Source organism: Aythya fuligula, chromosome 22, assembly GCF_009819795.1.
Source record: "Aythya fuligula isolate bAytFul2 chromosome 22, bAytFul2.pri, whole genome shotgun sequence".
NCBI classification, from domain to species: domain Eukaryota; kingdom Metazoa; phylum Chordata; class Aves; order Anseriformes; family Anatidae; genus Aythya; species Aythya fuligula.
Genome location: NC_045580.1, coordinates 2,493,085 through 2,518,424, shown reverse-complemented (window position 1 = coordinate 2,518,424; position 25,340 = coordinate 2,493,085). Strand labels below are relative to the sequence as shown.

The 25,340-nt window shown below is 55.8% G+C and overlaps 1 protein-coding gene across 5 annotated transcripts in view; it reads right to left on the bottom strand.

Moving 5' to 3' along the window:
* Positions 1-25,340, bottom strand: part of LOC116497816 (protein CEPU-1) — a 320,106-nt gene that overhangs the window by 127,772 nt on the left and 166,994 nt on the right. For 2 of the 5 annotated variants that reach the window (XM_032201749.1, XM_032201751.1), the window contains exon 1: positions 5,047-5,245. In XM_032201749.1, the coding sequence (XP_032057640.1) occupies positions 5,047-5,213 (167 nt within the window). In that variant the 5' untranslated portion in view covers positions 5,214-5,245. Of the gene's footprint in view, positions 1-5,046; positions 5,246-5,334; positions 5,393-5,569; positions 5,664-25,340 lie in introns of those variants that run through there. The other 3 variants (XM_032201753.1, XM_032201752.1, XM_032201750.1) reach the window with 3 other exon arrangements.

The window sequence follows — 25,340 nt, the reverse complement described above, 5'->3', positions numbered from 1 at the left end:
ATGGGAGGGGTGACCACAGCCCCGAATTTATTCCCTAACCCTCAGGAACCAAAGCAGAGAGGTTTGCAGGAGAAGATGATCTTACCAGACACCAAAGAAGACAGGGGAAAAAGCTGTGTTGTTAACATAGTGGTCAGTGGCTTAGCTCCTTCCTTACCCCATGCGCTGGGGGCTGGTCCCAGCCCAGCCCACGCTCTCCCAAGTCCCTCACTGCTCAGAAACCAGCAAAGTAATCACACCTCAGCCTCTGCAATCAGAGCCCAGGCCATGGCCCTGCCTCACCTGGGTTTTGGGAGCAGGCAGGGAAGCTCCTGGGCTTCGGTCTTTATAGGTCCTCATTAAATGGTAGCAGCAGAACAAAAGATGCAGCAGGTACCGAAACTGGAGAACATCAGAACAAGGCGGGGTTGGAGCTGGATGATCCTTAAGGTCCCTTCCAACCCACTCCACGCCCATTCAAGCCACTCTATGGGGTGAATATTTCATGGGAGCAGCGTGCCATAGGGCTGAGCCCTGGGGAGGAACACGAACCAGCAAGGAGGGGGCTGTACAAGTGCATGGGAGCACCACAAGGAATGGGGAACGGCTCGGGGTGCCCTTGGGATGCTACGTATGGGACAGGGCTGGACAAGCATCGTCCCTTTGCCGGGGTTATGGCAGCCCCCATCACCATCAAAAGGCACAGGGAGCCTTGAGGAAAACAGGCAGAGAGCCACAAGCCACCAAATAAGTTTTATAATAAGCACCAGACCATTTTATACAGCCCCTACTCTGCATTTGGCCCTGTCTTGCTTTCCTTACCTGCACCAAAAGCCCAGCCCCACCCTGCTCCCAGGCAGCACACACCGCTAACTCACGGATGCACAACCTGAAGCCCAGTCCCCCAGCTCTGGCAGGCTCTTCCCTGCTCATCGACTGCAAAACCACGACGGCAGCTGACCAAAACCTCAGCCGAGGGCTGCCACGGCTCCAGCAGGGAGCCAGCAGGGGCAGCCCCATCCCGGGGGGCTGCAGGTAGTTGGGAGGGGGCCGGGTTCGGACCCCACAAACCAGCCCTGTTGGTCACATTGCACAAAAACACGAATTCCCATGGGTAAAAGGAGTAAGATGGAGCAGCACAGAGCCGCAGAAAGCAGACCCATTTCTGAGTAAGATCCCTTTCTGCTTCGCAAACAGGCAGTTTCTGTTTGTATCCATGAAAGTCAAACAAACACGCTTGATTTTGTTTTGTTTCACGGCCAAGTTATCATTTCTCGAAAATTACTTCAAGAGCACAACAGGGGCAAAATACATTTGCAAAGCAGGCTTGGGTAAAACACTGCAGAGATTAGTGGCAGAGCGCACGGCATTTTTCAAAGCCTGAGTGGAAACCACAGGAAACATCGGGGTTAAAAAAAAAAAAAAAAGCTTCGTTTCACATTAAACTCAGATTTGACTTTTCCCATTCAAATCAAAGAGGGAGCAAATAAAGCCAAGAAAGCCAGGGGCGATGTGGAGAGGAGCCGAGGAAATAAGTGGTCCTCGCCCTCCGGTGGGATCTGCACGGCACCCGCTCGGGGCACCGGTGAATTTGGGGGGATGCCGTGCCAGGGCATGCTGATGGCATCGTCAGAGCCTCGCAGTGGAAAGCGCTGACTGCTGCCAATTAAAGCGAAATCGTAATCAAGGCATTTGTTTTGGTGCTAAGAGAACTCCTCCAAGGGTCTCAGAAACGCCTGGATTCGGTTCCAGCGTTGGATGGGGCTGCAAACAGTGCAGTCCCATCCTGGAGAGGGCAGGCACCGGCCGGGAGCTGTGGGGTTGCAGGGAGAGTAGATGGACCCCATCCTCAGGTGGGAGGAACACAGACAGCTCTGACCTATCCCAGCCTCTGCTCGAGTCCTAAGTGTAACCCCAAAAGCAGGAGGAGCCTCAGCTCAGAGAGCAATGCACCATCAGTAAAAAAAACCTCAGCTGTGGGACCCAGCATCCCCCGACCCTTTTCCTATCCCTGCAGGTTTTGCTGCTTCCAGGAGTGAATCCAGCGCCTCCAGCCCCAGGCTCCAGCTCCATCCCTAGCTGTAACCAGGGGTTTCAATTTAATTATGACCTACACTGCTGGTACCAAAACACGGCACAGCAGACATCCTAAAACAGAAGGAAACACCTGAACACCTCCAGTCCTGCACTGACTCCCAGTTGTAGCACCTGCTGTGATCCATCCCTGGAGGTAAATGAGCACAGGGCAGCGCGTCTGCCTGGGGACCCCTCTTCTGCATCCCCGGAGCCTGTGGGATCTGGCAGCAAGAGGGTTCCCAAACCTCACTGCCCCCAAACTGCCCCAGCCCCAACCACAGCGCCTGCAGCCACACGCCCCAGCGGCTGCGCAACACGGCGATGTGAAACCCGGTTACACAACAGCCACGGAGCAGTGCCCGTGCCCTTTAGAACAGACGTTAGGGCTGGGCAGGGGAGCACAAAGCAATTAACCAGCGCCAGTCCTTGGGGTGCAGCCCTCAGCACACGCCTCAGCTCGCACAGCGCTTCGCTCTGCCCTGGCACCTCGAACCGAGGGCGTTGTGGGGTCCCTGGCACCCCGCCACCACCGACGGAGTAACCTACTTGCAGCTCGCCCAAAGAGGGACTTGTAGAGAAGCCGCTACGTTTTTTCAGCTTGCTTTTCCTTTTGTCAGCTGGGGAAAAGAAAAAAAAAAAAAAAAGCACAAGAAGGGACCTCCAGAGACATATGCTTCCTTCCAAGTCCTTGGCTGTACCTCGCCATCTTCCCACCCTGCATGGAAACGAGTGGGAAGAGAGGAGGGATGTTTATCCCCGCCTCGTGCACGCTTCCAGCTCCAGCCCCTGCCTGCCACCCTGCTGGGGTCGCTGGTGGGTGCTGAGGGCAGCAGCCGGAGCCTCTCGGAGCAGCATTGCTATTCCGACCAAGTGAACTCCCCACCAGCACATCGATCACTACGCCGGGAGCTGGGCTGGGAGGGGAGCAGGGAGGAAGATTCACGCTCCCTTGATTTCCTCGGCTGGAAGCGTGCGTTTTTCACGTGCTCGGTTCCTCACGGAGCCTGCAGGGACTGGGACCTACGTGGGCACGCAGCACGCTGGACCCACAGCTCCTGGTCATCCCCACCTTAGACCAGAAGGAAAAATAAAACAGCCCCTGCTACTGCAAAATGCGATCCTCCACCTCGCCAGCTCCCCAACTGAAGCAAGGAGCTGGCAGCAGCAGCACACCATAATTTCCAAGAGCAACGCCTGCTCCAAGGGGCAGGGCGCTGGGAATGTCACCGGCACTGTTTGCAAACCCCAAAGCCCACGTGCAGGACTCCCAAGCCTGTCTCTTGGGGCACACTCGTGCCCAGGTGCCTGCACAGGGACACGGACATCCCTCGCCACCAGCCAGGTCCCCAGCCGAGCTCGGACACACGCTGCAGCCCCAGGGCGATGCCGAGCTGCCGCCCTCCCTCCCCAGGGCTGCTTCCCGAAGCAGGTGCAGGATTTGTCACCCGTTTGTCACCCAACAGGCCTCGCCGAGGACGAGGGAAGCATCTCTGCTGCTGACTCACCCCGGCCTCCCTTTGTTCTCTGCGGACACCAGGCGAGTGCCCGGTGCGTCAGCACGCACGCTGCACGTGGGGAGAGGGCTGAGTGGGGCCGTGGTGGCACAGTCAGAGCCACAAACCCCAAAGCACTTCTCCTCCTCCTCCTCCCAGGGAGTTTTCAGGGAGCCCATTCTCGTGCTACCCTGCTACTGCCACCCTCCTGCAGATTTTGCTGCCCAGACCTCCCCTAACACAAAATCGTCCCTCTTTGACGCCCCCATTGCAAGACCTATAGGGTTTTTAATGCTTAGGAGAGCCCAAATAATTTGGGGAGGAAAAGGGGTGTTTTATTTTAGCCAAAAATCATAGGGTGCACTCTGATTTAAGACACCCTGTCCTCCTCCCTCATGCACCAGTTTCCCAGCCTCTTGGTCCAGCTGTGCCAGGACACAAGACAAAACCAGAGACAGCCACCTGGCCGCTCCATCCCTTCCTCCCAGGAAGGTGCAGGGGCTGCAGGGACGAGAGGCTGGGCTGCAAGCAGCAGGATTCACTTTTTGGGGGCCAAACTGAACCCCTGGGTTAAATCCTTCCACCCTGCCAGAAGGGCGCTGGCTTAGAAACCTCCCTGGGGTTTTTAAGGCAGGGTTTTTGCCCTGGCTTGGCCCTGCTCCACTCGCTGGCGTAGGGCAGGAGCGCAGCCCCCATGCACACACCCAGATGTGAGCGTGTCACCTACACACGGCGCTGCCACCAAAGTCCCTCCCGAGCAAACTTGAGTTGTAAGCACTGCAAAATTTAAAAACAGCTTTTTATTTATAACGCTGCTACCAAACAGCCTGGCCAGCACCTCCTGGAGGACTGCACCCACCTGCTGCCGGGACAGGTACCTGGGCGCAGCACATCCCAGGGGCTAAACTGGTCAAAATCAGCCCCTGCACCCCTCAGGCTGTGGCTGCAGGCAGGACCTCGGCACAGGGCGCAAACCCCAGCCCCACGTCTCCCCCCACCCCAAAGAGGGCATGCCAGCAGGTAGCAGCACCCCCCTGCCTTTGGAGCAGGGAGATATTTAAGGGAGATATTCCACCCGTCATCACAGCGGATCCAGACATGAGGAAAGAGGCACAAAACCCCTCCGGGATTTCCACAACTCCAGCGGTGATGCATACCAGCGCCGCACCCCTGCGGAGCCCCCCTTGCCGGCACACCCCTCACCAGGACCCCGCAGCCACAGCAGGGGGACCACAAAGAAACCAAGCTCCAACCCCGCAGTAACTTTCCCAGTGAGGATTGGGGGGTGCTGAGCCAACGCCAGCTGTGCCCCCCTCCCTCAAACCCAGCACCCAAATCTCCGTTCCGTCTCGCTGCCCGTCCTGCACCGCCAGCCGACAGGATGCGTCCCCCACGGGGAAACTGAGGCACGTCCCCGAAGGCACCGACCGCGCCCCGCGCTGCACGACCCCCCCAGATCCCCCCTTCCCCCAAAAGGCAGAAAGGCAGCGGCTCCTACCTGAGCGTGGCACTCTCCCCTTGCCGCACAGTCACGTTGTCCATAGCTTTGGGGAAGGTGGCATCTCCGCTGCGCACGGGCACTCCTGCGGGCACAAGGAAGAGCAGCCTGAGACAGAGGACGACTAGGCACCTCCAGGGCAGGGCTAAGCACCCACCGACCCCCATCCTGGGCAGCAGGGACTTTTCCACCAGGCAAAAAACACACCCGACAAGGCCACCAGGAGCGAAAAGGGGGGAGAGGAGGGAGGGGGTGCGTGTGTGTGGGGACGGGGGGGAGCAAAACCACCGGGGCAGGCGCGGAGGCGAGCGATGCGGAGCTCCACGGAGATCAGGAGAGCCCCTGGAAAGGCAGCCTGCGAGCACTGAGCCTGCCGAGCGGCATCCGGAGGGAGTCCCCAGTATCCTTGGGTGAGGGAGGAGGACGGGAGGGCCGGGGGGAGGAGGAAGAGGAGGAGGAGAAGTGGCAAAGGTGCTGGACGCTGGGCGAGCCGGCTCTTCCCGGGAAGCAGTCCGAGGCTCACTTGGGCAAGGAGGTGCCGGGAGCCGCCCGGCTGCGCCACGCTCCCGCCCCGCACACACACACTTGTCCCGAGTTCACGGCTCCCCGAGCGGGGGCAGTCCAAAAAAAAAAACAAAACCAAAAAAACAATAACAAAAACCAAACACCAAAAAGAAAAATCCACCAAAAAATATATATATATATATTAAAAAAGCCAGAAAAAACACCACCCCTGGAGCGAGCTAACAAACAGGTCCGGACGCAAAAAAAAAAAAAAAGGCACAGCGGGCAAAGGGCTCCGAGGTGCCCAGCAGTTCCTCCTCTCCTCCAGCCCCACTGCCGGCTCCCAAAAGCAGGCTGCTCCGGGCGGGATGCGGGGTGTGGGGACGATGCTGGGATGATGCCGGGAGCTGCGGGATGATGCCGGGAGCTCCGGGACGATGTCTCAGCGCAGAAGCGGGGTGGCCGGCGGGGCGCGGGCGAGCGGCAGCATCCCAGCCCCGTTGGCGCGGCTGGCCGCGAGCATCCCTGCGCGGCAGGCAGGCTCAGGCTGACTGCCCGGGGTTGTCATGGCAGCGGCTCCATCGCTGACCGCCACTTTGGCTCCCGCACACCCGCACGCACCCCGCACCGCACCGCACGCAGGCAGCGGCAGCAGCGCGCCTGGCAGGCGAAGGACGCCCGCTTTAACCCCCAACGCACCGCGCGCCTCTCCCCTCGCCTCCCCGCCGTGCTTACCTGCGGCCGGCACCGAGCCACCTCTGACATTTTGCCCTCCTCGACCTCCTCGCCTGCCCCTCCCCAGGCTGCAAAGCCCCTCTGCAGGAGGGGAAACTGAGGCACGGGACAATTCTCCCCGTTATCGGGGGGGGCAGCGAGTGCCCTCCCGGTCCCCGCACCTCACAGAGGCACAGCGTGAGTGTAGGTGGTGAATTCCTCCCCAGCTGCACGCACGGTCCCCGAGTACTTTTTATCAGCTCATAATTTAACAAATAGCACGTTTGCTTATGCCTGGCAATTCCTCCTTCCTCCCGCTAGCAGCTAACACGTTCATGTTTCCAGGCACAGTTTCGTGCTGGTGCAAGGTGCCGGGGAGCCAGCCTCGGAGCACAAAGTCCTGGAGCCTCTGAGCAAGTGCAGAGCCAGCAGCCGAGACACGGCTTCGCCTTCAGCTAAAATCCTCCGCTGCTGGACCCCTGCCCCGGGCTGCTCCTGCCTTTTGGGATGGTCGAGAAGAAATTTGGGGTGCTGCACCCCAATGCTGCCAGGCCTCCCCCACCCGCTGTCCCCAAGGGTTTCTCCACATGGGACCTTATCCCAAAGTCCTGCCTCCCCCCGTGCCTCACCACAGCATCACACAGCACCAATAATTTATTTTTTTTTTTTCCTTCAAATCGCTGCCAACCTGAGCGGGATTCAAATGGGTGACCTAGATGTGAAAGGATCCGTAGCCCGTTACTAATCCCCGGAGCCTCCGAATCCCCTGTAAACTACCACTTAATTCACTAACTGTGCTATTTAATCTCGACAACATTATGAGCTGTGCCGGGCAGAGGAAACACTCCATCAAACAGAGCTTTATTATTATGGTGCGTGCCGATAGGTCATACGAGAAGGGGATCGCTTCGCGAGTCCCTCTTGACTTCTCCCTCTCCCGAAGGCTCTGCTCTTCAAATTTGGCACAGGTGGGATGTGCTGCCTCCAGCCTTCCCCTCTCTGCTCCCCGGCTCTTGGCAGGGGGAGCTGAGCCCTGCAGCTGCCTCTGCCCGTGGCAGGGAGGGACAAACGCCTGCTTTGGGTTCAGGAGGGGTTTAGTGTGTGAGCCGCAGACCCCCTGGGGCCACAAGCTCCATGCCAGAGCTCTCCGAGACCGCAAGGTCATCCATCATCGGATGAAACCCCTTGTGCAGGATCGCGTTTCCCTTAGACCAGGCAATTTTCAGGGATGCACGAAGTGGTGAGGAACAGAAGGAGCTGCTTTTGCCAATTGCTGCAGCACCCCGGCAGGATGGGGACCCCCCTGTGAGCTGCTGGGGAACGCCCTCGAGCACAGGACCCCACAAAACCATCACTCATCACTCCAGAGCTTGCTCCCCATGCAAAGCTGGGCTTCTTATCAAAAGCAGAGGGCTCCCAAAAACCCCTCCAGTTAACCTCCTAACACCATAGCCGGGCCCAGATCACCAGGAACATCTTAAATAGGGAGGGAAGGACCTGGCTGGGCTTGGTGCAGTGGGTTTGGGGCGACTTCCAGACATCCCAGCCCCGATTAACCCCCCGCTACGAAGGGAGGCAGCTCCTGCCGAGGAGCTCCAGCCCATGCAAGGGCTGGATTTGGCTCAGTGTGAGGAAATCACGGGCGTTATTTGAACATCCCAAGGAATTTAAACCCAGCATCGCTGGCTCCTGCTCCCTAAAGCCCAGCAGAATCCTTGGGCTGTCTCCTCGGCTCCATTCTCCCTCTCTTGCATACATCCAATGTACATATAAATCAGCCTGTCACAGTTCGTCTCTTTTCTGACAGCTGTAATTGCTTCAGACTTTAAAAATATCTATAGACAATAAACACAACACACGAAAACGGCAAAGAGAAAACGAAATCAAGATTCCTTTCAATAATTCAGTTGCTCCAGCAGCAGAGGAGCCAGCAACTGAGTCCAGCTGTGAAGGTTCAGTAGCAAGAGAAAGGGAGCTTTGTAGCCTCCTCTAGGGATGAGAGAGCCTTTTTTCCTTCGCTGGTTTTTGACCACAGACAGCAGCAGAGCCTGCCATACACGGGCTAAGATGCTTGCAAAGCAGCACCTAGCCGAGCACGAAACGCGGCCCCTTGCTTTCAGCTCCCTCGCTTTCTTCCCGCTCAGATAAAAGTCTTTTTTTTTTTTTTTTTTTTTTTCCTCCCCTTCGTGAGCAACAGGCGGGAGACAAGCGGAACGAGCACAGCACACGCACGGCCTCTCTGCGCAGATTTCTCGCCGCGTCTCCTCCTTCCCAGCAAGGCTAAAGGCCCCCCTCTCCTGGCAGAGACCATAAACAGGGCAGCGGAGGAAGGAAAGCATCGCCTGGGGACCACGCTCGGAGGGCAGTGGGGGCACGGAGCCAGGCAGAACCATTTTCAGCAGATATTTACACAATTTTCGAGGAGATTGGACGGGGAGATGCTCGGCAGGGCCAATTCGCAGCGACTCCTGGAAATGTCTCTCTGCCCTTTGCTGCTGCAGCTGGGGCCCTCGCACGAGGCTGATTTCAGGTAAAATAGGGCCCAAAATGCCCCCAGGGGAAAAATTGCCCCTCCTGGGCTAGTGTCTGCTGCAAGGAGCCAGCTTCCTTGGCACGGCCCAGAAGCCTCCAAGCAAACGCTGCCCAAACTCCCATCTTTTGAGCAAAACCAGAGAACCAAACCCAGGAGCCTCATCTGCAGATCCGAGCAGTCCCAGAGGCCAATATCCAGATGCAAAGCTGCAGCCAACATTCCCCCATCAATTGAAATAACCCAATTGTCACGTTTTCTCCAGCCTCCTCAGAAACGCCTAGCAGCGCTCCAGCATCTATTTTACGTGTAGCTGCTTGCAGGGAAGGATGATTGATCCCCACACACCACCCCTGCCTGTATACCTGCCAACGAGCCTATATCCATACAATCCCACACCTCCCAGCACCGAAACATTTCATTCCTCGAAGAAAAAAAAAAAAAAAAAGAAAAAACGACTTCCAATAAGTAGGTCATAGCAAGGCAATTTGTACAGCCAGATTTTGCTTTTAATTCCTTTTTTCCTTTTCACGAAGCTGATAGATGGCAATCTATAACCCCAAAGCAGAAATTTATTTTTAATCTGAAATTGCCAAATATGATCAGAAACATAATTTATGCTCCGGCCGCTCTCGTTCCTTCGAAATGAAAACACCATTTCCAACCCCCCACCCGTGCTATCGCGCACATTATTCCTCAATAAGCCCAGAGTTGCAAAAAGTGCTGTAATTCTCTTGGCATTAGTCAGGTGAATGACACATGGCTCTGGGGGAGCTTTTCCTGAATAACCCCCAGCCCTCAGTGCCTGCGACCATTCACCAAGGCACAAAGGCCGTGGGCCCTGCTCTGCTTCCACCCTGACTCATTTATCCCCTTGTTAACACTGGCCCCAATTAAGGAAGGATGATTGAGAGCCTTACTGGGCTGGAGCCATTTTGAGCCCTTCTCACCCCAAAGGCATTTCTGAGCCAAGCAGTGAAATCGCCCATTTGGGGACATTTCTGGGCCATTTTTCTGAACGTGAGGAGTGTCCCCGCGGGCACTCAGACCACAGCAGGCACAGGCTGGGTTGCAGATGGCTAAAAGCTGTCCCCAGCACCTGCTCCTTGCTCTTTCTTTTGCCCAGACATCTCCAACCTGTTGCAGCACCATCAGAAGCCAGCAGTGACCACAGTAACCGGGTTTAAAACAGCCCAGGTTGCTTTAACATCCCAACTAACAATGCTGTTAATATTTCACTGGCATTTACCTGACCTCGCAGTAACCGTACCTAGCAAAGGATTCGCCTCCCTGCAGCACAGCAAGAGGCAACCCAGAACGTATGTACCACCTGAGGAAGAGGAAGGTGGCTGGGGCAGGAGGAAGACCTCAGCACGAGCTGCCACAACACCCTGCAGCATCACTGTCACGCCTTGGGATAAACCACAGCAACCTTGAGGATGCTCTGGTTTGCATTGCAGATGGGCCAGGCAGCACTGCGGCTCGGGAGGGGACGCACAGCGGTCCCCACGGCCTGTTTTTTTCCTTCAGGATTGCTCTTTTCTCGTAATTCTCAGCACCCGAGCCTCTGACGACAGCCCACCCAACACAACATATGTATTTACCAAGTGACACCTCCATCCGTGCAGCCTTAACGTCTATACAGAGACTTAAAAAAATTATCAGAGATACCGAGCCACGTTGGCACTGGGGAAGTCATTAACCGGGATTGATCCCGGCCGTCCTTGGTACAGATCAATATTGGTTTTATATAAATCTGCTCCTCGTAGGGAAGTTACGTGGCTGCATTAATGCTTAGGAAGGCATCCTCCCTGCTCACGCTCCATCCACGGCAGCATTTGATCAGAATGAATCAGGTGCCAGAGACAGCTGATGACATCGGATAAAATCATGCCATTAGCCATCTAATAGCATTTTATAAGCGTATGACATTAACCCAGTGCTCTACAACTCAATCCACTCTGCATTTTAACAGGAGTAAGCGTGCATGGGAAGAGCGACAGGGGGAGAGAGCTTAATAGGCTGGAAAGCAAAGCAAGCCATGCCTCGGTTCCCACCGAGGATATTTGGGAGCTGCAGCGTGGACACGTCCAACGCAGAGACATGAGCTTTCCTCCCTGAATTTCTCGGTTTGCCTCCTGCCATGCACCGATAAGGCGTGTTGTGTGGGCTAACAGCTGTTTTCTCATTAAACACGAGAGGATCTCAGCTGAAAGAGGCTGTGGGGAGCCAGGCATTTTGCAGCCCTCCACCTTCCTCCTCCTCCTCTCGCCTCCCCGTGAGCCTCTCCTCCAGCCCAGACCCGTCCATGAGCCCGGGGCTATGGGGACCAGAGCCCAGGCACCCTCAGCAGGGTCAGCTGGGAGAGGTGGCAGCAGGGACAACCAAGGAGCAGGGAGCCGAGCACCCCCAGCCCCGCTGGGTGCCACCTAACCCCTGGGGGGAGCGGGAGGGGAAATCTTAACCCACCTCCCCTCCTCGTTTCCCCAGCCAAGCCAACTCCCACCAGCCCTTTCCTACCAGGATACTGCTCGGTGTGCACAAACCAGGATGAGCAGGCACCAGGAGCTGAGCAGATTTCTTGATTTAGGCCAAGGCTTTTCCAAAAAACAGACACTAACAGCAGAGCCCCTCCAGTCCCTCTTGGCAAAGCACCGAGCACCCAGCAGCCCTCAATGCAAGCCCAGCCTCCTGCCAGGCTTTGGGCATCTCTGAAAATCAAACTCTCCCAGTTCCTGCCAACCCAAAGTGACAAAGTCTCGTTTCACAAGCGCCGAGATTGCCAAATTGCTCGCTCCTCGGGAACAAAAGCCGGGCACGGTGCTGCCTGCGTGCATCAATTTTAGTTGTGCCACTGGTCCTCTGACCCTCGCGGCGCTGCGCATCCAAGAATAATATTAATAATAGTCATGCCATTAAGCAAGACGCTTGGTTTGAATCTGAAGATTTTGAGAAATGATCTCATAAATTTAATTCCCGGGGTACCATCTTTGAGCGTTAACAGGCACAGTCGCCTCTGAATTCTGGGAAATGAGCATAATTACATGGAGATCGACAAGGCACAAATGCCAAGAATTCTGTTAACCTTTAATACTGCAAAAAAACTCTCCCCTTGTAATTATCTCTTTCCTTTGTCTTAAATGTTACTGATGAATATTTAGTGGGATAAGCAAATAAAAGGAGGCTGAGGGGTGCAAGGAAGTGCAGCCCTGTGTAGAGTAACTCCACAAACCTCATGGCTGGGAGCTGGCACCACGGCATCGCTGCGTGCTTGGGTGGCCGGCACCCCAGGTCACCAAAACCACTGTGCAGGGGATAGTGACCCCCCCGTGCTCACGTGTAGCCACTGCTGTCTCATGGGGAGCTCTGGGAGGGCAATTTGCCTCACACCAAATCCCAATTACTTCCCAGCACTGCTACCAATTCACTTTCGTTTGGGTCGCCGGCATGGGCACGGAGCAGTCCTGCGGCCCCAGGCGTGATGCTTCCAGGTGGCCTTTCTGCAACCCGAGCTCCGTCTTGGAATAAAACTTCCCGGGTAAAAAACGCATCACCTTTCAAACACATCCTCCCTAGGGTTGCAAATGGCACTGCCCTCTTGCTGCACATGGAGTCTGATGGAAAGAAGATTTTCTCCCGGAGCGAACTGCATTAATATCTGTCACCGCTCTGGCATTTCTGCCTATAATGATGAAAAATATGTGCAGACAATGCGGGGTGCTCTCAGCACCACCTCCCTCCCCATGAAGAAAAATTAGAAGCAGCTGCTGCTGCTGTTGCCGTCCCCTTTGCGGCCATCCAGCATTACCTCTGGAAGCCCATTATTTGGGAGCCGGCGCGGGGCTCACGGAGGATCACGACCCATCCATATTCAACGCCTGCCTTGCTGCAGGCAGGGGCTCGGCTCTCCCCTCCTCTGGAGGCCGGTGGAAAGGTCACTCTCTGCTTTTAATGTCGCAGCAGCTCGCCCGCTGTGTGAACATGGAAGGGATGAAGACACCAAGGCACGGCTGCCCCGGCAGGTGGAGCGCACCCGGCTCCCTTGCAGCACGCGCCCTGCACTGACCCCAAAAGCTCAGGGCAGTGGGGCAATGACAGGAGGTGCAAGCCCAGCCTCCAGGGGGTCCCACGCTGGCTGCCCGGGTCCCTCCTGGTCCTCGCTGCTATCTCACATCCCCAGAGCCCTGCAAACACACCCCAAATACATCCACATTGCTGCAGCCCTTGCTGCCTTGTAGAAATAGGGTCTGGGCTCGAACCCCACTGGAGAGCTTACGTGCAGTTTGCAGAGTTGCTCCAGCCCCAAACCTTTACCGAGCCGCTCCTCCCTCGTTCCAGGAGGAACAAAGGCAAAGCAGGATTTATTCACAGTGGTCTGGGGAGGGCAATGCAATAAAGGGGTTAGCTCATTACATGTGACACCTCCCCTCCCTACAGAGGTCTGAGACGCTGGCTCTGCAGCTGCCGAGAAGAGGAACACACAGCAAAGCCCAGAGACAGGGCTGCAAACAGCAGTGAAGGCTCCAGAGCTGCCCAGAGCCTGTCAGTGCTGCAGCCGGCTTGGAGCTGAGCCCATCCTGAGCAGCATCCCCCCGCCGGTCACTCCTGACCCCAGGACGCTGCAGATCTTTGCCCTCCTCCCTTCCCGCTCCGTCTGTTTTAAATTGGTGTGAGCTTTTCAGTCTCCAAGCTGCTTTTATGTCCCTTTAAAAGGTTATAAAAGCTGTCTTTATATTCCAATAAAGGCATATAAAAACAACCTTTTTTTGCAGTTAAATAAATGTGGTTAACTTCTCCCCCCCGTTAATACTTTTTGCCGTGGTGCTGCGTGTGCACGGGCTGCTGCCAGCCGCAGAGGTGCCAGCGGGGCTTTGGGCATCGCACCTCAAAGCTCCGTGTCCTGAGCACCCGGACACCTTCCTCCAAAAGAAAAAGCATCCTGAAAGCTGCCTCTGGCCGAAGGAGGGGCGATGCTGTGATGTGAGGCAGCTCCTGATGGACCAAGCAATGGACTACACACCCTATGCAGCGCCCTGCAGGGTTTTGCATCTCCTGAATGAAACAGGTGCTGATGCAGCCAGCACAGGCGTGATAGCTGGCGTGCCACAGCACCCAGACAGTGCCACCTTTCCCCCTGGGTGACAAGGGGCAGTCACTTCACCACTCCCTGCCAACCCCCTGCTCCTTGCAGCATCCCCTTAGACCCCAGGGACCGCGGGTCAGCGTTTGTCCCTATCAGAGCATCAGCACCACGCGGAGGGTGACAGGACCCTGCTCCCACTGCAGACACGGCTCAAATGATTATTTACAGTCTGTGCAGCCGTCCTGCAGCCCATAATCAGTCTTTCTCCAAAGCACTCTTTCCTTGAAACCACAACGAAGAGGATCTACGCCGGTCCCTCTGCCCATCCGATGGCCTCTCCGGGCATTACACCGAGCAGGTTTATTATTTCTGTGACAGCCCCTTCTGCAAGGTGAGCACAGCTCGTATGAATCAAACACCTCGGATCTCATCCATCACCCCCCAGCAGAGCACGGAGCAGAGTTATTGGGATCGGGGGGCTGCGGGGAGCTGGGACGCTGGGTGCTGGCACGGAGCTGCAGATGTCAGAGGAGTGGTGGAGGTCTGGGTCCATAAATAAAGTGTGAGCAGCCATCGGGAGCAGAGGTTGAAGCCTCCCAGCCTCTGCCCCCTTTTAATTCACCCCCAGCCCCTCCAGGCCACATGTGTAGGAGGGGGGCTGAGTGCTGGCGAGGAGCAGAGCAGATCTTGCAGGCTTTGCCCCCATCCACACCACCCGTCCCAGACCAACTGAGCCACCTGCAGAGAGCAGGCAGCCTCAGAAAGGAGCTGGCTAATTAATCCAGCTAATTGCCAGTACTGGGCTCCCTCTGTGGACACAGAACGACGAGGACACAGGGAGAGGGTGAGCATCCGGGGCTCCCCGGGGAGCTGGAGAAGTGTTTACAGTCCCTGGCATGAGAAAATCCATACTCATCTTGGCTCCGGGAGGCAGGGCTGCCCTCCCACGCTCCTATTAGCAATTTCCAATCATCTTTTATTAGGCCTGCATTGATTTGCTGCTCATTTCGCTGGGAAGGGAGGCCTAAGAGCCTCGGCTCAGTCTTAGCTGAGGCACGCAGGCACGGAGGCAGAGCCGGGCCGGGGGCTGACACGGGGGCACTTTTCCTCCCCCGGGAGGAGCAGGCGCCCAGCACCACGCTTCTGCTTCGGCGTCAACATTTCCACAGAGCAGGCGAGGCACAAACTGTTAGGAGCCATCTGAAGACTTTGTTCCGATATCGTACACATTAGCACGTACAGCACCCGAGAAGGAGTACTGGAATATCAAAACAAAGCGAATTTACAGTTTTTTTTCCCTTTTTTTTTTTTTTTCCCTCCTGGCAAAGCCTTCCCCACAAGTTATCGGCTCCCGAGGGTTTGTGCTGTAGCACATCCCTGTTCTCTCCCACCCCGCTGCTCCTCGTGCCCCTGTCCTCAGCTCACCCCCGAGGTGCCGGCGTGGGTGCAAAGGGACCGGTGACAGCAGCAGGGTGACAGCTCCACGGGGGATGAAACCCCGTGGCCCCAACACGTCCCCCTGTACCTGCACCCCACCACCTCACTCCATCACCCACAACGTTGTTGCATTTCGACTGAATTATAAATACACCTCCCCCCAAAAAATAGCCCTGAGCGAGCTCTAAAGCACCGCAGGGAATATTAAAATGGGAGAGCAGCTTTAGAGGAGAAGGGTTCACAGATGCCTACGGGGAGGAGGATGAAAGCCAAGGGCTGCAGTCCTGGATGTGCCTCGCTTCAGACAGCCCTTAAATCCTGCCCCAGATCTGCCAGCACACAAACTTTTCCTCCACTTCCAGCACGTTAGCAGTGTTATCTCCCCATCTCTGGGCACTTGAAACCCAAATTGCCCTGCATGGGGATGCTGTGGTACACAGGCATTCGTCACAGTGCTGGTGGGGGGCTCTGCCAGGTCTTGAGGGCTACAAACCAAGTAATTGGGCCATGAGAAACAAGACAAGGTGTTTTCGGGAGCCCTCTGATGTCAGCGGGTAACTTTGGCACAGGGCAACAAGGCTTGGCTTCTCAGCGCACATCCCCAGTGCCAATCACAGCCACGTAATGTGCAAATTGGGTCGGATCCAGAGGGCCCGATCAGATCACAGAAGCTTCGAATCAGCCCTCATGGCATTTAAGGATCCACTGCCCGTTTTCCCCCTCCACTGCCCATTTTTCCCCTCGCTCATGGGTTTTCTCCCTCCACATCTCCAGGCAGCCAGGGGAGAGGGCAGGGAGGCAAAGCCTGGCAGATTGCGAGGCAGGGGATGCCCAACAAGGACCACGCTGCTCTTCCCACCCAGTTGGTGCCTGCTGGTGCCCTAAGACCAGCCGAGACTCGGGGACCCCCCATCCCACACCGAGCAGGGCCATCAGACCCCTCTCCGGCACCCGCTGTGCCTTCCAGCTGGCAGCAGCAGGCAGCTCGCAACCGGAGCAGGCCAAATCCTTCCCTGGTGGAGCCTCGTTAAAGCCAATGATGGTGCACCAGGGAGGACCCTGGCCCACTGTCCTGGAGCGGAGATGGTGCCGAGGCCAGCTGGCAGTGCTGGCGGTGGCAGGATGGATGCCTGGCACCGGCACGGCGTCGGGGGCCGCATCCTGCCCCCGCCGGGGGGAGACGGGCTCCAGGAGCGCAGCGCCGAGCAGAGCACGGCCGGAATAAATAACCAGCAGCGCTCCAAATGCTGCGGAGAACCGGCCCAAATTGTCCTCCCAGCTCCCGTGAGCAGTAGGTACATTTCATTAGCCCTATTATGCTGACAGGGAAAGAGGCACTGGGAGCTTAATAATAATAAAAATGCATTATGTTACAGCGCTCGTCATCTGTATGTCTCAACCAGCTCCAAAAGGCAGGAAAACAGCTTTGCGTGTTGTAACGGGGCACAGGGAGAGCGAGGTGTGTGATAGGGCTGGCAATTAGCTTCAGGTTGCTCGTCAAGCACGGGTTTGGTGTGTGGGACCCCTCTCACCAGGGGAGGGACAGCGGGGTTGTCACCCATGGAAAAGCACCCAAGGGAAAAGAGGTGGCTTTGCTCGGGGGCACCGTGAATTCACCAGGTGTGGGTTTGGGAAAAAAATGGAAAAATCCCACCGATGAGAGCAAAAGACAGGTCCCTGTCTTCCAGCAATAGGAGAAGCTCCTGCAGCTCTCTCCCTCCACGTCTTCTCCCACCGATGCCAAGGGACCCACGCAAAGTTGCACCCAGACTCGAGCTGGGTAAGGCACTAGCAGCACGACGGGTGCAATTACGGGATGATTACACAGCAGCTGCAGTTTCCACACCTGTAATTTCCACCACACACGTATAACTCGGAGGCCAGCTCCACGGCTGCACGTTAATTAGAGTGTAAGTGCGGTATCAGTGGTGCCACTGAATGCTAAAACCACACGGACGTGGTGGCCGGCGAGCCAAAGACACAATTGTGGAGAAGTCGGCAACCTTAACGCCGAAATGGAGAGAAATTCCAGCTGTAAGGACTGGCGGGTGGTGATGAAGTTATTCAAAAGCATTACCACGGGGTAATTACACTCCATTTGTAAGGTAATTACATCCCCACTATTATACACTACAACCCTCCATTTTGTGCCTAATCCTATAAGCTAGATTCAGAGGGATAAAAGGCAGCAGGAAAGGCATCCGAGCGCCGACAGGAGGAAGGACAGACCCAGACTGACGGGGGCAGCAAGAGGAGAGGAGCTGGGAGTGGGAATGCTGCAGGTAGAGGAGTCCAGGCTGCAGGTCCGGACCCTTACGGCTCGTGCTGGGACCAACCAAGGGGATGCCAACCCTCCACGGAGCCAGACCCGGCAAGGGAAGAGCCGGGCTCGGCTGCCTGGGACCCAGCGAGGAGGCACAAGCGTTCATCAAAAGCCAATCTGCTTCTGCAGAGCAGAAAGAGAGGTTACTTCGGATTAATTTTTCACTTCAGAAGCTTTATAGGCAAGTTGTGAGATTGTCAGATCGAGACACCTCGATATTTTCTGAGTGAAAAACTCGAGTGCCGGCTCAAGATGCCTCTCTGGATTGTCAGGTAATTTGTACCCAAATGTTTAAATTAGAAATTCCTGTTATCTCATCCAGGTCTTTTTGCGGGGGAGGAGGATTTGGAGCTTTTGTGTCTTTCTCACTCCCTAAAATCAGAGCTCACTGAGGTCCCTGAGACATTTTTCTGGCCGTACGGCTCCCTGGGATGATGCGATGGGTGGGCTGGGAGCTGTGAGGCTGGGTAAATATTCAGATCATTAATTCCCACCAGCTCTCAGGTCACGTCTGGACCTCCAGTGCTGCACGAGCTCATTTAAAACCACCCCGGCTCACATCCTCAGCGCAGCCCCAGCTGGGCAGACGCACCTGATGCGGCTCCCAGCTCCCCTGCTGGTATTGCCATCTGATCTCCCTCACCTGCTGCTATTTGTATTTGTATTCCTGCTCGTTCCCCAGGCAGTGCTGGGAAGATTTGGGCACAGGAGGGGATGTGGGGTGCAGCATCCATGGAGTAATTCAGTGAGGTCTCCAAACGACCCGAGCCCATTCTGCATTTATCCAACAGCATTTACGCAGAGCAGGTATGTGGGCATGGAAATACAGTCAGATGGGACACAAATGGGGCTTTCTGGGGGTTTCCTTCTTTCTCGTTGCTTCTACAGAAAGAATAAAGCTTGGCCAAATTATTACCTGCAGAAGTCGTGCAGCCCCAGCAAAGCAGAGCACCAGGTCCCAGTTGCCCCAAGGGCTGTGGGAGCGGGGCTGGGATGCAGCAATGCCCCAAACCCTCTGCTTGGGGCTGCAGGAGGGCAAATCCTGCAGGCTGGGAGACCAGGAACCAAGGGAACAACTCCTGAATTTTACCCCATGGGCCCACAGCCCCTGCACGGGCATCAGTCTCTCTGGAAACAATTTCACCCTGTGCTCCTTTGCCGGGTGTGAGCACGCCTGCCGTGGGAAATATGGGCTGAGCTCCTGCAGGAATGGTTCCCCCACCTCCATTAGGGGCTCAGCTAAGCCATGAAGCCTGAAAGTTGATTATATCTTTCATTAGAAATGACTGGATGATGTTTTTAAACTGGAAAATGAACTCGCGGCTAAGAGGAAACACTTTCTTGGTGAGGCCATAGAATATGTTCCCCGTGGAATAGATGCAGTTGTGAGAGTCAAAATTAAATTGATATTAGAAAATTTCCTGAGGGGAAAAAAAGTCATACACTGCTGCAGAAACGGCATCACACAGAGAGCTGACTAGAAAATGGAAATCCACTGAAACTCAAATATATATATCTGTGTGTGTGTGCTTTTAATGAAAAAAAAATTCCCCTAACTTCCCCGTCTCAGTATGAAATTCCCAAAAAGCCGAATTTCCACAGAATAGATTCCCTCCCCCTTGGAAGTGCCATTACATCTGAACCTAGAAGGGCATTTCAGCTGGCTCCTGGCTCCTGGAGAAGTCCCCTGGGTTTCCCAAACTCCCTTTAGGTGGGACACGAGGCCACAAGCTGCAGGGGTTCCTGCCCTGCAGGTCTCCCCTGCTGCACCCTCCTGCCATCAGCCTGCCATCAGATTTTCCCAAGGGAAAAGCAATTGCTCTGGAAAAACTGAAATGGTCCCAGGAAACGGCATGGTTTTTGCAATGAAGGCTCTTTTTGACAGGAAACTTGCTTAGATGGAAAATTCCTAGCCAGGGGTGGAGAGATGGCTTTCTCCACGCTGACTCGGCACGCAGCGATGCGATTTCAGGAGCTGGCAAAGGACAAAATGAAAGGATGCACGGGGAACCACCACATGGGCTTTCTTCCACTGCCCAGGTGGAAATATGGATGTTGGGTGGGGAAACCTCGTGGGCTCTGGCCTCTTATTTGGACCTCAAACCCCACCGAAGCACCGGGCGCTTGCCCGTCGCAATTTGCCTCTGCAGACAGAGGAAGGGAGCGCTCCAGATGCGATCGCAAGGGGACCCTTCAGATCACATTAACAAAAAGCAGCCGACAGCGACAGCTCCTGCGCTGTGCAGTAGCCTGCTAACAACTCCCTGTAACAGCCTCTGAAAAGCAACACGGATTCCTGGGGCATTTCCACGCTGCTCACAGGAGGCTCCCCAGGGCTGGCTCAGCAGGATGCGGCCAGCACCCACTCACCCCCAGTGTGGGGACACAGCCATCCGACCTCAGCACTGCTTCAAATGCCATCCTTCCCTTGCCTGCTGCTCATTTCCTTAAATCAAAGCATCCCACCTGGCTTAGTTCCCTCCAGGGATGAGCACTCAGAGCTCCCCAGCTCATTCCCAGCACCACAGCTCAGCACTGCCCCTTGGCCACCGCAGCCCTGCACCCCTCACAGCTCCACCACCCCACGTCAGACCCCCCCAGACCTTCATTTTGACATCTTAAATAAAAAAGGTTGTGATAAAGACGGGCTGGTTTTATTAACCTACACGTTCCAGCAGTGTCTCTGTGCTTTTTTTTTTCCCTGCAACTGTGACATGTCAAAACTGCTCCTAAATGAGAGCCAAGATTCCTGTGCAATCACACGACTCCAGGAGCATTACGGAAAAACATCGGCACTGATGAGACCTGCGAGACCTGCAGTAATAAAAAGGGGGGGCTGCTGGCACATCTGCTGCCAGCAGCATGCTCTGCACCTTTAGGAGGGGACTCGAGCTCCCTGCCAGAGGGGCTGCGGGGCTGCAAAGCACTGAGGATGTGCTCCTGAAGGCAGCTTCTGCAGATCTGCACATGGCCGGGGCCGGAGCGAGGTCAGGAGGCGAATCGGTGCTAAAGAGGAGCCAGGACCTCCAGGGTCCGGACTCTGAGAGGGAAGCTAATAAAAAAGGCAGCGTCGCCACGCAGGCGGGGAATTGTTGCTTAAGCCCACGGATCACAGCCAGCATCCTCGTCTGGAGGGGGGCAGCCAAGTGAAGAGACTTCCTAGCCATTAAGTTGCGCTATCAAGTGCCCGCAGTGAAGTAGCCTAAGTGGAATTTATCAAGGCACCGGGCGGACCGTGGGGCCGGGAGAGAGCCGGCTTGGGTCAGCAGGTTGACCTCGTGCATTTTCTAAAGATCTCTCCCTTCGTCTCCCCCATCAATGCCTCGTCCTCCGCGCTGCTGTCGGCGCCGGGGCTCCCTCCCCGGGGAGTCTCCTGCTGCCCAACGCTCGGCTGCAGGGAACTTTCTTAATGGCCAGGCAGAAAATCTCTCCCTTCCTCAGCCCCCGGCCATCTCTCCTTGTCCTACCACCTTCCGAGACCATGAATAATTCCCTTTCTTCATTTCCAACCTCTCCTGGAAGGTATTTATAGGCTGCGCTCACTTCCCACCTCCTCAGGAGGCCTCTCCTTTGCTAGACTTTAATTTAGAGTCAGACCCAGGCAGCCGGCATCGCTGTGCCCATCAAGTCACCTCACCGGCTCCTCTCTAAACTGTCAGGAAGGGAGTTTTACCCTGCCAATGATTTTTTTCTTTTGCTCAGATCTGTGCAGGAGTCATCCCGCTCCTCCCGGGCAGCAGCACGGTTCTGGTGCGCGCTCCTCATCGACTGCTCGTGGTCGGCACAAAAATAGCACACGCGGGAGGGAAGGGCAGGGTGATGGTTTTACAGCTGGGGCTGGTAAAAAATCCTCCAAAATGCTGAGATCTGAGACCGTGGGCCCTCAGCTGCTTTAGGGCATGATTTTATTTAGGGCTGACCAGCAGCACCCAGGCCCTCCAGCCTGAAGTCATCCCGGCAGGGCAGGGGGTGCTCTCTCGGTGGCAGCTCTTCGGAGCCGTTCTCACCCCTGCCATTTCCATCTCCTAGCAGAGCAAGGCAGGAGCAGAAGCAGACAGCTGAATCACCACGGGGAAGACAATTCCCAGGATGATTCCTGCCTCCTACCAGAGGAGACGAAATGCGCAGACGAAAACTCTGCAAATGCTTTTCAAGGGAACAAAAACCCGTATGGAGGTGGCTGATTTCCCAGTGCAAACATTTCATCCAGCCCTGCGAGTTGTCTGCGGTCCAAAAAGGCTGTCATAACGTCATGAACGAGGCTTACATTTTCTGGCCATCATCAAAAGAAGGCATCAGGGTTCAAGTGGGACAGCCCCGTCCTCATTTGTAGCCCTGACATGAAGCACCCAACAGTGCTGCGCCCGAACGCGATGAGCCTGATGCTGCAGCACACAAAAACATGGAGCCAGCACCCTCTGCATGCAGCACAGTGCTCCTGTTAACATGGGGATGGGGAAAACACTGAGCTGGGATGATGCAGCGTGTGGCCAGGCTGCTTTTTCCTCCCTCCCTGGCTGCTTTCCACCCTTTCCTCCTCCTTGAGGAACCTACCAACGTGCTCATGGGACCCCCAACTCTTCCCCAGGCCCCTGACCTTAACTCCAACCCCGTCCCATCACCTCCCGCTCGCTCACGCTGTGGCTGGGAACCTTGCATCTCGAGGAGAGAGAAAATCAACCCTCTGGACTGTGCTCAGGAGGAAAATGGGTTGTAAAAGCCAGCTGGGAGGGAGGGAGGGAGGGAGGGAGGGAGGGAGGGAGGGAGCTGCTGCTGTTTGACAGAGCCAGAATGTGGCTACGGCGCTGATGAGCTCCCCTCTGCACGCAGGCGCTGAGAGCAGGATCAGTACCTCGGGTGCAGCAGGCTGCGGGCTGATAGGATGCATCAGCTAATTTACTCTAATGGTCCCAGAAAGGGTAGGGATTGCTCTCCAGAGGAGAATGCACTTGAGCTGGGGAAGCAATAACCTAAATAGACACCAGTTTCCAAGCAAAAAGTCCTTTAGGAGAGAAGAGAGGACCTAGAGTTGAATTTCTCTTCCCACCTGCGCTGGAACTTGGCTGGGGATGCTGGAAGGGAGCTGCCTGGGCAGGGAAAAACATCAGCTCTGCAATCCAGAGAGCAGCTTTTGGAAGAAGCCAGACCACGTCTGGCCATCCAGGTCTGCTTTCGGAGCCCGCTTGGAAGGACTGACGGCAGCCCTGGGCACAGCCCAGCCTGGCTCCATCCGCAGCCCACAGCAGAAAGTCAGCCCCATCTGTGCTGCGACAGGTTGATATAGAGGGCGAAATGCCTAAGTAAAATTCCACAACAGGGCATTAAAAAGATGTAATAAAATATACACGAGTTATTAAATATTGTCATCAAGATGAACCATAAATCAGAGATTTTATGGTTTCTGATTATAAATTCCATTTATTCTGTAAGCGTTTAAAGAAAGAAAAATGGAGACTCGGTAAAGATTTAAGCCTCGCCATGATGCTGATGATATTTCACTGTTGCTTGCGGATGTCACATCCGTGGGAGCCCGGCGTTGGGTGCACAGAGTTGCCTGCAAGGAGCCTCTCACCAGGCAGCCCACGAAGGCTGCAAAGCTCCTGGCATCCCTACGGACACCGCCACGGATGCTCCTGCCTGCGCACACCCAGCGATCAGCTCCTTGTGCTGCCTTCCCCACGTGCCCTGCACGTCTGCACCCTCGCAGGCTCCACTCCTCGCTCCCACCTCCCTCCAGGCACGGTTTACAGCTTGCAAGGCGAGGCTGACTCTCGCAGAGCAAGAAATCTAAATCACTTCGGGGCAGGGACGGAAACGGCGAGCGTATGTGGGAAATACTACCTCTTTTTCCCCTTCAAATGCCACAAGAAAATGTCAAAGAAACTGCTTGCTTGAAAAGACTCGCGGGTTCCAAATAAATTGCTGGGTGTCAGCAGGCAGCTCCCATCTCCCTCGCCACCCCACAGCACGGTGGTGCCTCCCTCGGAGCTGGAATTTTCCCTTCCCTTCCCTTCCCGGCCCTGCCGAGCACAGGGAAGCACGGAGGCACCCTGCTGCCCCTCCTGCTGCCACTAAGAAATGTCAGGAGAAGCAAACCTGGGAAATTCCCAGCGGGAAAGCAAGCAAATGGACAGCCCGTGCCCATACCCCTCCTGGGGCCGAGGAGCTCAGGACAGCTACCAAAAAAAAAATTCTGTTCCCTGGTGTTTGATGGGCAGGAGCACCCAGGAACATCAGGAGCCTGGAGGTGCTCACTCCAAGCTGAGCAATTCCCAAGGTCACTGCCCCTTCCCATGCCTTACAGTCACAAAATGTCATTAGGTGGCTTCCTTTTGAAACCCCAAAATGGTTTATTGTGTCCCCATTTCCCCGCTGAGACTCGTCAGACAGACACACACGATGTGTGGCGTGGCACGGGCTGTTCCCAACCATCCCTCTGTCACCACCACACCACCAAACCCCGACCCTATTACAGCCCATTCACTCCGAAGCCCCCGAGTGCAGACCCACAACCCCAGCACCTCGCCGTTCAGTCCCACCCCTCGGATGGGCTGGGTGGAAAGCAGACCACAGGGCAGATCCCGGTTAATTAGAGCTCGTAAAAACCAGCTCAGCGCTGCACCAGAGAGCGGGGCTGATTTGCAGCTGCCTTTAAAACCGAGCAGGGTTACTGCTTCAGCAGTTTTCCCAGCCGGTTTTATGGATGCGACAATAAAAGCCCCGAAGCCGGCGTGCGGTGCGTTTTACGGCCGCAGCATCTGATAACGCCACGCCGCCTTATCGCGGCAGGAGCGCGCGGCGGTGCCGAGCCCCAGAAGCTCGGATCTCAATGGGGAGATCCGAGGCGCTTCGAACGAGCTTCGCCGTATTTCCAAATAGCCTGCGCCAAGGTTTACGGCCTTCCAGATGAATGCAATGATGGGCTGACAGGTCCCCGTTTATCTGGGCAGCGGCACGCGGCGGCCCCCGCACCGAGGCTGTCCGTGCTGATGGGGTGCAGCGTGGCTCTGTAGGGCTGGGGACCCAACCGTGCCAGGGCTGCGCCTCACCTGGAGTGGGGAATTTTTGTAATTGTTGGGTAGAAACGTTGCCTCCCCATCCCAAAGTCCTACTGAGGCTACTGAGCATCGCAGGGTGCACCTGAACCGCCGCGCTCAATGCACACAAGGTCCCCATGGTGCAGGGGGGCTCTTTGGAGAGGGGGAAAACACGGAGGAGCCAGGCTGGGGGACACGGTGCTGAGCCCCCGGTGTGCAGCCTGAGCTCTGCAGGGTGGAGTTGGCCATCAGAGTCCCCGTGGCAGCCCCAGGCATGGGCAACATGATGCCTGGGGACGTTCTTGGGAACGGTGCACGGGCAGATCAAGGGCATTAGGAGAGAAAAAAGATAGGGAAAAAGTAGCACATGAGGTTTATGGGGTGGAAAAATAATCAGGGGGTTAAAAACCTCACTCAATGCCTTTGCTCAGCCAGGAGAAATCAGTGCTTCCCTCCCTGCTTTGCAGCCAAGTGTGTGCACTGTGGCTTTGGGTAAAAATCTGATGAAGTAAGCTTTATGCATGAGAAAGGCCAATCTGTGGCAGACCAGCCTTTCGGAAAAAAAAAAAAAAAAAAAGAAAAAAAAAAAGGCAGGGCAAGTGTAAGGAAAAAGAAGAACAGAGCGAGACTGATGGGGTCAGGGCACTGTTAAGGATGTCAATACCC